Source organism: Microtus ochrogaster, chromosome 19, assembly GCF_000317375.1.
Source record: "Microtus ochrogaster isolate Prairie Vole_2 chromosome 19, MicOch1.0, whole genome shotgun sequence".
NCBI classification, from domain to species: Eukaryota; Metazoa; Chordata; class Mammalia; order Rodentia; family Cricetidae; genus Microtus; species Microtus ochrogaster.
Genome location: NC_022021.1, coordinates 17660937 through 17671276, shown reverse-complemented (window position 1 = coordinate 17671276; position 10340 = coordinate 17660937). Strand labels below are relative to the sequence as shown.

General features: G+C 40.8%; 1 protein-coding gene across 1 annotated transcript in view; it reads right to left on the bottom strand.

Annotated features, from left to right (window-relative positions):
• Polr3g (RNA polymerase III subunit G) overlaps positions 1-10340 on the bottom strand; it is a 37311-nt gene that overhangs the window by 19377 nt on the left and 7594 nt on the right. The window contains exons 2-3 of the mRNA XM_005356536.3: positions 7814-7978; positions 3526-3655 (exon numbers count right to left, since the gene is read on the bottom strand). Coding sequence (XP_005356593.1) covers positions 3526-3655; positions 7814-7930 — 247 coding nt within the window. The 5' untranslated portion in view covers positions 7931-7978. The remainder of the gene's footprint in view (positions 1-3525; positions 3656-7813; positions 7979-10340) is intronic.

Below are 10340 nucleotides of genomic sequence, written 5' to 3'. Positions count from 1 at the left end.
TTTTTTTTTTTTTTACTTAAAATGACAACCACGAGTGACCAATACTTTTAAAAATTCCATATAATCTACTTCTGTTTGCTCACTGTCTCTGTCTTTGGTTTTGACTTCAGCATTTCTCCATTTACAAATCAGAGGATAAATTTTGGTGCATAAACATCAAAAGGAAAAAATAAGGTCACATGCATTTAAATGAACAAGATAATCAACTTACTATAAATTCTCTGATGATATGTATCCTTCTTAAAGATTTACTCCATAAGGAAGGCATATTTTCTTTTTAATTCCTAAAGAATTAAACTGTTATATTCAATGATTTTTATATCTGAGATAATCCACCTGAGGTCTTGTCACCTGAAGACTCAGTCTGTGATTCTGCTCAGACAGTTTGCCTACCATCAAGTGCAAGGGGCTTCCGCCCATCTGAACACTCACTTCTGACTCATCTAATATTGTAAGACATCTTCCTATGTAACTTTTATTCTTCTCAGCTTTACTAAGAGAAAGCAAAATTTTGAAATATCAATTTTATTCAATGGGTGTTAAAATAAAAAGATGAAAGTTTCTGCAAAAGATGAAAATATAAAATTTCTTTAAAACTGATGATATGGTAGTGCATGTCTTTAGCTGCAGCACTTGGGAGAAAGATGGTAGAGTTCTGTGAGTCTGAGGCCATCTTGGTCAATATAGCAAGTCAGAGATACATAATGAGATCCTATTTCAAAAACACGAAACAAAACAAAAAAAACCAACGAAACACACAAAAATAATCCCTGGTTGACTAACATAATAATCCCTGTTTTGGTTGACATAAAAGTAAAACTAAGAGATGCATGCTGTAGAATAATCATTCTGTACATTGTGTAAATTACGTTGTGATTGGTTTAATAAATAAGTTGACTAGCCAATAGCTGGGCAGGATAAAGTTAGGTGGAAAAAACAGACTAAGGACACTGGGAAGGAGCGGGGAGTAAGAAGAGACACAGAGAGAAAACAGGGGTGCGATAGAGAGGCAAAACCACATGGCAGAATGCAGATTACTAGAAATGGAAAGATACATAGTATGTTCTTTGACTCATGCCTTTCTCCAGCATCCTATGTCAGACGCTCAGTTATCAATGGCAGAAGCACCATGCTGGCACACTTCAGGCATCCTCTGGGGTCTTGGAACATGAATAGAGAGAGAGGAGATTGATGTGCTGTGTGTGCTCCTACACACACACACGAATGCATCTTATTTAAAACTGCACTTGAACTGCAGTGCTTTTAAAAGCGTACCATATCAGGAAAGAGAAGCGGATAGGACGATATAGAAAGCTTTATTTCTATCAATTTGGAAAAATCCTATATAGAATTTTCTTATGGGATTAAGCAAGTAAGTATGAATCTTTTTATGTTTTATTACATAGTTACCAAGAATAAAGTACCCCCTTGGTCCTGATTCAAACCATTCACTCCCACAGACTAATAACCTGTTCTTAATGACTGTGGTGGTTTGGATGTGAATGGCCCAACAGGCCCACAGGTTTGAAGGCTTGGTGTCCAGGTGGTGGAACTCTGGAAAGGATTAGGAGGTGTGACCTTGTTGGAGGAGGTGTGTCACTGGGGTGGACTCAGAGGTTTCACAAACCCACTCAACCTCTCTCTCTCTCTCTCTCTCTCTCTCTCTCTCTCTCTCTCTCTCTCTCTCTCTCTCTTTAGGTCTGCAACTTGTGGATCAGAAGTGAGCTCTCAGCTACTGCTCCAGCACTGTGCCTGATGCCACACTGATCATGGCCAAACTCTCTGAAACTACAAGCAAGCCCATAATAAAATGCTTTCTTGTAAGTGACCTTGCTTCTGGTGTCTTCTCACAGCGACAGAACAGTAACTAAGACAATGACCCTCCCCTAAAAGACTCATATAACTAACGGTTTGAATGAGCTGATATGCTTTTCAGTTAGGCATGCATTTTAATAAACACACATCCCATTAGCGAAACATGTCTCTTATCTAAAGAAAAGTCAAATTTTAATAGGATTGAAGTATATCATGCATTGGTAATTTTCAAAACAAAATAGGTATTAGCTATTTTTAAAATAAATAAAATCTAATTTTATTTTTAAAGCCAGACAAAAGAATACAACCGAATCAAGAAAGAAAAAAATCTCTATTATTGAGGTAACATTTATCAAACTATTATATACACTCAAGCAGATAAGTCACCAAAATTAAACTTGTCCAATGTGCTTCTTATAAAGATATATAATAATGAATGGTGATATTTTACTTGTGATCCAACAAATAAAGGTTGCCTGAAGATCAGAGTACAGAGCTAGGCCACTAGTTAGCCATAGAAGCCAGGCAGTGGTGGGCACTCCTTTAATACAGCACTCAGGAGGTAGAGGCAGGCGACAGCTCTGTGAGTTCAAGGCCATCCTTGGCTACGTGAGATTGGTCTAGTCTAAAGAGAAACAGAGCCAGGTAGTGGTGGCTCACATGTTTAATCCCAGTACTTGGGAATCACATGCCTTTAATCTCAGCAGTAGGAAGACAGAGACATGGCTGGGTGGAGAGAGGAATATGAGGTGGGAGGAGACATGAGCTCAGGCATTCAGTGTAAGGACTTGTAGAGACAGGACCTCCCATTCAGTGTGAGGACTTTGTAGAGGTAAGAACTAGTGGCTGACTGCTCTGTTTCTCTGATCTTTCAGCTTTCACCCCCTAGTACCAACTCTGGGTTTTTATTATTAGGACCAATTAGAACTGGTGCTACAATAACATCATCTATACATTTCCTTTTTGACTCAACCAATATAAATTTCTAAGAGAGAAAAAGAGAGCGAGCAGCTTTAACACTAATGGCACAAGCTGATACTATACGAATTTCTCATGGCTTAATGATGTTGTTTTAAGAACCCAAAGACGATATTGATCTCTCCAGCAATCAATACACTTTTATTGTGCTTAGGAAGTGCTCATAAGCAAGCTCACTTCCTCCAAAACCACTTCCCATTTCTAGTCTGAGACGGCTGAGCCTTCTCACAGTACAATTCCTCCTCTGTGCCCTCGGCATCAAGAATAAACACACATTGATATTTTATGTCATCAGGATATAAGAAATAAAGCAAACATCAGGTATTTTTTAGCCTAAACTGTCAATAATCAGAGACATCCATTAAAAAGTTATGTACAGTAGAACAATCATAGCATTGCACTGCTAGGCAAAAACAAACACATACATAAATAAATAAGGAAGAAACACTTCATTCTGACAGCAGGAAGTAGTGATAATTAGTGTTTTATCCACATAATGGAATAACATAACCATTAGGCCATATTGTCTAGGACTCCTACCGTTGTAAAAGGCTGATATTGCATTACAAAGAGAACAGAGTATTATGAACAAGTTTGCAAAGAGAAACTCTTGGAAGAGGAAAATACAGTGAGATATAAATGTCTGTCCTTTCTGAGATCTCTGTTAAGTCAGTTTTTAATTAGGTGTCATCTATTAGCAGCAAACAGCCTCACGAAGAGCCCGGTACGCACCTTGCTTTTCTTCGGGTGCTTCAATAAAATAAGGCATTCGCTTCACTGTTTCTCGCAACTCCTGCTTCAAGGCCAGCATGTAATCTTCATCCTCTCCTGTTTTCAGGGGCACTGGCTTGTAATCTGTATCCTATTTAAATTAGGAGACAAAGCCTATTTAAATAAACTAAGAATTTTAGTATTTCTTTCATCCACATTCTAGATAATGTTGCTCTTATTGAAAGATACGCTCCATGAGAGCTAAACTTTACCATCAACTAAAAAAACTACTGAGCGTCTGTCTAGCCAGGTGGAGTTGGTCACTCTGGTAATCTTGGCACTTGGGAGGCTAGGGCAGAATACTTCTTCCAACTCAAGGCCAACCTGGGCTACAGAGTGAGTCCCAGGACAGCACAGGAAAACAATGTAAACTGTCTCATTTTAAAGAAAACAAAATAATAAAGACGTTGAACTTCTATGATCTAACTCATTAGCCTATGTCCTACTTCACTTTTATTTCAGAGGTAGGAAAAAGATTCTGTAATACAATATTTACATGCATGTGCTGGTGTGAAAATAGGATCAAATGTATACATACATTCATTATGAAGTGGCCCTCAGCATACGTGGTAAAGATGCACACGGTTTGAGAGGATAAAGATACAGTATGTCTCCAAAGATGGATTCTGAATCTATTCAGGCTTTCAAAACTATTTCTTGGGCAACTACTGTATACTAGACAATAGAACTTACGTCCTGAGGAAGGAAGACACAATTAAATACACAAGAGGTACAATAAGTTTCAGACCATAAAAACAAATACAAAAAGAGCAGAGGACATGACACGGGGCCGGTGGTGGCTAATCTGCACAGGGTAAGCAGGCACAACTTCTTGGGGAAGTCATAGTTGGACAGAGATATGGACAAAATCAATCAGCTACTCATGAAAAGAAAATAGATTGTTACAGATAGGGATTCCAGAGGGGAAGGGGTCCAGCCCAGTTGGGACTTGAGAAAGACAGTGATGAGGAAAGGCTGGGACATGAGGAAGGCAAGGGTAGGCACAGCCTTCCGGCCAGAAGAAAAAGATGCCATATGCTAACCTTCCCAGTGCTTAGAGCTAATCTCACACCCAGTAGCCTTATTTTGAAGTTAGTCACTGTACTGAGATATTAGGCCTACACCTAAGATACTTTTCTCTGTTTTCAAGCCATGATGAATATTAAAAATAAAATATGAAGAGCAAAAAGCATAACAGGACACAGGTGCTATTATAAAGGGGGAAGGTGTTCCTTCACCTAGGGAGAGAAGAGAGGGTGCTATAGAGGGAAAGGGGAAGGGAGAGATAAATGACACTAAGGATGCTGGGAAAAGACACGAGGAACCATTATTATTATGCATGTGTGTGCTGGAGTTACAGTATGCAGGACAAAAATATTCCCCACAAGAGCCATGGACTAAAAAGACCCAGTGTTAGGTGTGGGTTAGCTTCTTTGAGTCACTGGTCGGGGTGTCCAAGACACTCTCAAAACAACATAGGCTACTGTGCCACTGCCTTCCTTGCCTCCCAGAACTTTAAGGTGCTGAGGACACCACCTGGAAGCCCCTGCCCGAGGATTTGCTCCTGTGGTACTGGAGGGTGCCACGAGAACTGGCAAAAAAGAACGGCAATCAGCAGTCCTACCCAGATGAACAACATGAACAACAATGACCGGCCTGGCAGAAGGATAGCCTCAATGCTGTAGTAGTAGCACTGTTAACTTGGGGCTGACCAACAGTTGTCCAACCGGACGAAAGGCCCATTCAGCAGAAGGAAATTCATCCCTGACACTGCAAACCTAGCCAACTACTCAAGGCTGAAGAGGTCCCTGACCCTAGAGAAAACCTACTACAGTCAGTTCCCCTGACTAATATAATTTGTAACTGTATTCTAAATACAAAAATCCTCACTATCCTGAGTGAGGTAAGCCAGACCCAAAAAGAGGAACATGGGATGTACTCACTCATATTTGGATTCTAGCCACAAACAAAGGACATTGAGCCTATAATTAGTGATCCTAGAGAAGCTAAATAAGGAGAACCCAAAGAAAAACATATAGGCATCCTCCTAAATATTAACCTTCATCAGGGATGAAAGGAGACAGAGACAGAGACCCACATTGGAGCACCGGACAGAAATCTCAAGGTCCAAATCAGGAGCAGAAGGAGAGAGAGCATGAGCAAGGAACTAAGGACAGCGAGGGGTGAATCCACACACTGAGACAATGGGGATGTTCTATCGGGAACTCACCAAGGCCAGCTGGCCTGAGTCTAAAAAAGCCTGTGATAAAACCGGTCTCTCTGAAAATAGAGGACAATGAGGACTACTGAGAACTCAAGAACAATGGCAATGGGTTTCTGATCCTACTGCACGCACTGGCGTTGTAGGAGCCTAGGCAGTTTGGATGCTCAACTTACTAGACCTGGATGGAGGTGGGGGTTCCTTGGACTTCCCACAGGTCAGGGAACCCTAAGTGCTCTTCGGGTTGAGGAGGGAGGGGGACTTGATTGGGGGAGGGGAAGGGAAATGGGAGGCAGTGGCGGGGAGGAGGCAGAAATCCTTAATAAATAAATAAATTAAAAAAAATAAAATAAAAAATAAATAAAAAAATAAAACCAAAAAAAAAAAGATTCAAAAAATGTATAGAGCTCAAACCATTAAACAATAAAACAAAGAACCCAATCAAAAAAAAAAAAAATCCTGACACCCACAAGTGAATGCAGCTCTTCCCACAGAAGCTCCTCTCTGCAGCACACAGAGGTGCTTACAATGATCCACCACTGGTCAAAATGCAGTGTGCAGTGTGAGAGACCACAGGTGCCCATCTGGTACACCAAAAACACAAACTCTACGTCTAGCCTCAGAGGACATCACACCGAGTGAGGGGACCGATGCAAGAGCCAGTTAGATCATGGGATGCAAGACAGTGTCTTCCAGAGAGGGCAGAAGTCGAATCCCTGAGATCTCAGCAGTATGGTGGGTCAAGACAGCTCCGCACAATGTCAACAGCAGCTGACATGCCAAGCTGGGTGGGGGAATTCCAAAGCTGGTCACTAGCTCTAGATAAAGAGCTATAGTCTCCAATCGCTGCAGAGAGAGGGAAAACCAGTGTTCTCCAAGAACAAGTCAGTCCTAACACATGTACATACAAGCAATACTAAATGGATCCAGTAGGCTGTGTGTGTGTATGTAAACATGTTATAAATACATTATTGTGCACAGAAAGTGTATATGTGTAACAACAATATTTATAGCAGAGTAATGAATTTGAGAGGGAATTAGGAGAAATATGGGAGGAGCTGGAGGAGTGAAAATGATTTAAGTACAGTATTCACACATACAATTCTCAAAAATCTAAAATATTTAATATTATTTTTAAAAAGTATCTGTTTCTGTGAGTGTCTAGAACAAGGATCCACCTATCCAGGGTTCTCTACAACATAAGTCCTTCAAGAAAGGACTTCTCCATCTAAAACAGGAAAGGTTAATGCAGGGAATTACTAAGAGCATCTCTGGTTGGTCTGCTTTGAGTAACAGCATACACACATCTGAAAATGTAAGCCACTGCTTTCAATCAAAACATCAGCCATTATGTTGTTTGTTCGTTTTGTTTTTGTTTCCGAGACAGGGTTTCTCTGTAGCTTTAGAGGCTGTCCTGGAACTAGCTCTTATAGACCAGGCTGGCCTCGAACTCACAGAGATCCACCTGCCTCTGCCTCCCGAGTGCTGGGATTAAAGGTGTGCACCACCACTGCAGTCCAGTTTATGTTGTTAAATTTAGAAGCAATCCCTAAAGTAGTAGAAATGTTTCTGTTCCGAGAAAGTAGCAAAATCCAAAGAGACTGCAATAAAGCAAAGATATAACAGCAATAAACTTGAAAGAGACAAAAGTGGTATAATAATAAGGGGCAAAATTGTTTCCTACAAATACAAAATATGAAGAAAATCATTGTACACATCATAAAAGTACTTAAAATATTATTTTAGCAATTAGAATATATTAATAACACAGTAGGATAATTCTTAGTTCACACTGTACTCACTGTGTTTATGGAAAGGTATATATAGTTTTGCTTTCTGTGTTTTAAAAAATCAGTCTGAAAACTCGGACAGGTTCTAAGAATAACCAGTTGTGTGAGTACAAGATAGATGCAACATAGTCTTTTATCCTTAGACATGAGGATATCATGACAGTAGTATGTATTCAAGCCCTAACCCCCTAAAATATGCAAAAATACATTGTGAAAAGCAAGCTGTTGTTACACTTACAGGAAACAGTGGTGGTGGCTTCAACACGACATCAGGCAACTTATCCCCCCTGCTGAAGCCAACAGCCTCAATATTAAAGGTATAGGCAGCTCGTCCTCTTCCTCTATTACCAGCCATCAGAACCGATTACAGCAGACGTGGGGCAAACAAAAGGGTGGACAAACCCTGAAAGACAGGGTAAACGGTAAGATTACTGAATCACACATCAAAGAAAAGAAGCACTTTAAAGCAGACAGGATTTCTCTGTAGCTTTTGGAGCCTTTCCTGAAACCAGCTCTTGTAGACCAGGCTGGCCTCGAACTCACAGAGATCCGCCTGCTTCTGCCTCCCGAGTGCAGGGATCAAAGGCGTGCACCACTACTGCCAGCCTCAAAGTACTTTTTAACTGGGTGCAAGAGTCTATGCAGAAGAGGAGGCAGCGAAACGAATAGAAAATTAGAAATTAGAAGAGGCCACAGGGATGGATGACTCCAAAGAAAAACTGTCTTTTACGTGCAATAGGACTCATGCAAATATGAACTCAAAGACTGTAGCAGCGCACACAGGGCTTATACAGGCTCAGACTAGATCATCAGGTTCCATCAGGAGAGAGGGACATAGACACAAGACAACAAAGAAATCAAGATGATACAGCCCCCACCCCTAACCAAGAAGCCACCCGACAAAATACATTTGATACATGCTTGCAAAGGAAAAATTAGTTTTCTCCAGTGGAGTCTCACTGGATACATTAACCACCTTTCTGGTAGGCCCCATGCCCAGGAGTAGCTAGACAATACAAAATGAGCTCAAACCTTTAAGTTTTTTTCTTTTTAGAATTTTTGTTTCATATTGATTTGTGAAGTTTTGTTTGGTCTTCTGCTTGTATATTTGGTGTCTGTTTTTGTGAAGGGTTTTGTGTGTGTTTCTTGTTTTTTGCTTTTATTTATTTATTTTTATTTTTTTAAAGAAAGACAGCAAGCGGGAGAGGACCAGAGTGGTGGTGGCGCAGCCTTTAATCCCACCACTTGGGAGACAGAGTCTGGCAGATAGACCTCTGTGAGTTCCAGGCCCACCTAGTCTACAGAGTTCCAAGACAGCTGGCTCTAGTCGTGAAACCCTGTCTTGAAGTATAGATAAAGAAAGGGCATGGAGTTGGTGCATGGAGAGGATCTAGTAGGAGCTGGAGGAAGAGAAAAGTGTCATTAGAATATATTGTACGAGAAAGAATTTTATTAAAAAGAAATGTGTATAGGAGCAAGTGAGTAAGATGGGGGAACTGTTTACATGTTCATCACTGTGTAGAGAGGAAGACTAAACTTCACTCAAGTCCACAGGACAGAGCTGGCCCTGGGTCTTCTTTGGGATGGTGGAAATACTCAGTTAACTGTAAGGATCCCTCCATCTATCTACGGTTTGATAACAGGACAGACAAAGAGACGGAAGAGAAGGAGGAGGAGATGGAGGGGAAGTATGTGTGTAAACGTGTGTGGGAGGGGTTCATTCTCCCATGCAGACATGTGCGCCGGGGGAGCAGGGGGAGGCTGACATCACCATCACGCTGGACATCTGATTAGTTGCTTCTCTACCTTATCTGAGACAAGATTTCTCACAGAACCTGCAGCTTGAGACTGGCTGGTCTGTAAGCCCCATTCCCAGGCACTGAGGTTACGGCATGTACCACTAGTATGCAAAAACCCGATTCCTAAACTGTGGCTTGTGGCCCTTTATTGGATTGTGGAACTGTGTGTGTCTAAAAAACTTGGCAATAATAAAAGTTTCGGAATAATCAACAACCAAAAATTTACTAAAAAAAAATATACTCTGTAATGAGCCCTTGCCTGGTGTCACTTCAGCCTTGGCACTGAAGGAAACACACACACATGCCATCGTGCAGGCCCTCCCATCACACAAGGCAGGCAGTCACTGCCTGAGACTCCCAGCTCAGACTTGGAGCTACTGTGTGCTGTTTATAGAAACATAATAGAAGCAAAGACCTTCAATATTTTACAAAGACTTCCACTGTTTTCTAGTCATTCTTCAGCATGTATCAAAAACCACAAAATTTGACTTTAAAAACGGTGATTTGAATTGCTGACTCGGGCGTCATAAAAACTTGCTTACTGGTTCTAGGCTTGCGACTAGATTGGACAGAATTTCCAATAATCCAGAAAAGGGTCCCAGACATTTCTGCCAGTTTGTTTTCCTCGTGTGAAACCACTTTTCCAGCACTAATGATCATAAAATTGAGTGACAGAGAAACTCTGAAAATCTCGGGAGATGCTTTATGTCCCACAATATCAAACTCTCAGCAGGATTTGGTCCTTCTCACTGCCACGTCCAGCTGAGTAGTAGTCATATTTGCTTTCATATTGAATGGTAAAAATATGAGCATACCAAGTAAGTGTTTCAAAATGAATTTATGATTACCGTAAGTGTGTAATATGTATGCGTATGTTTGCATACCTATATACCCGGGGTTGCATGAATTTAAGATTACCAGTAGGTGTGTAATGTGTATACATATGTTTGCATACCTATATACCCG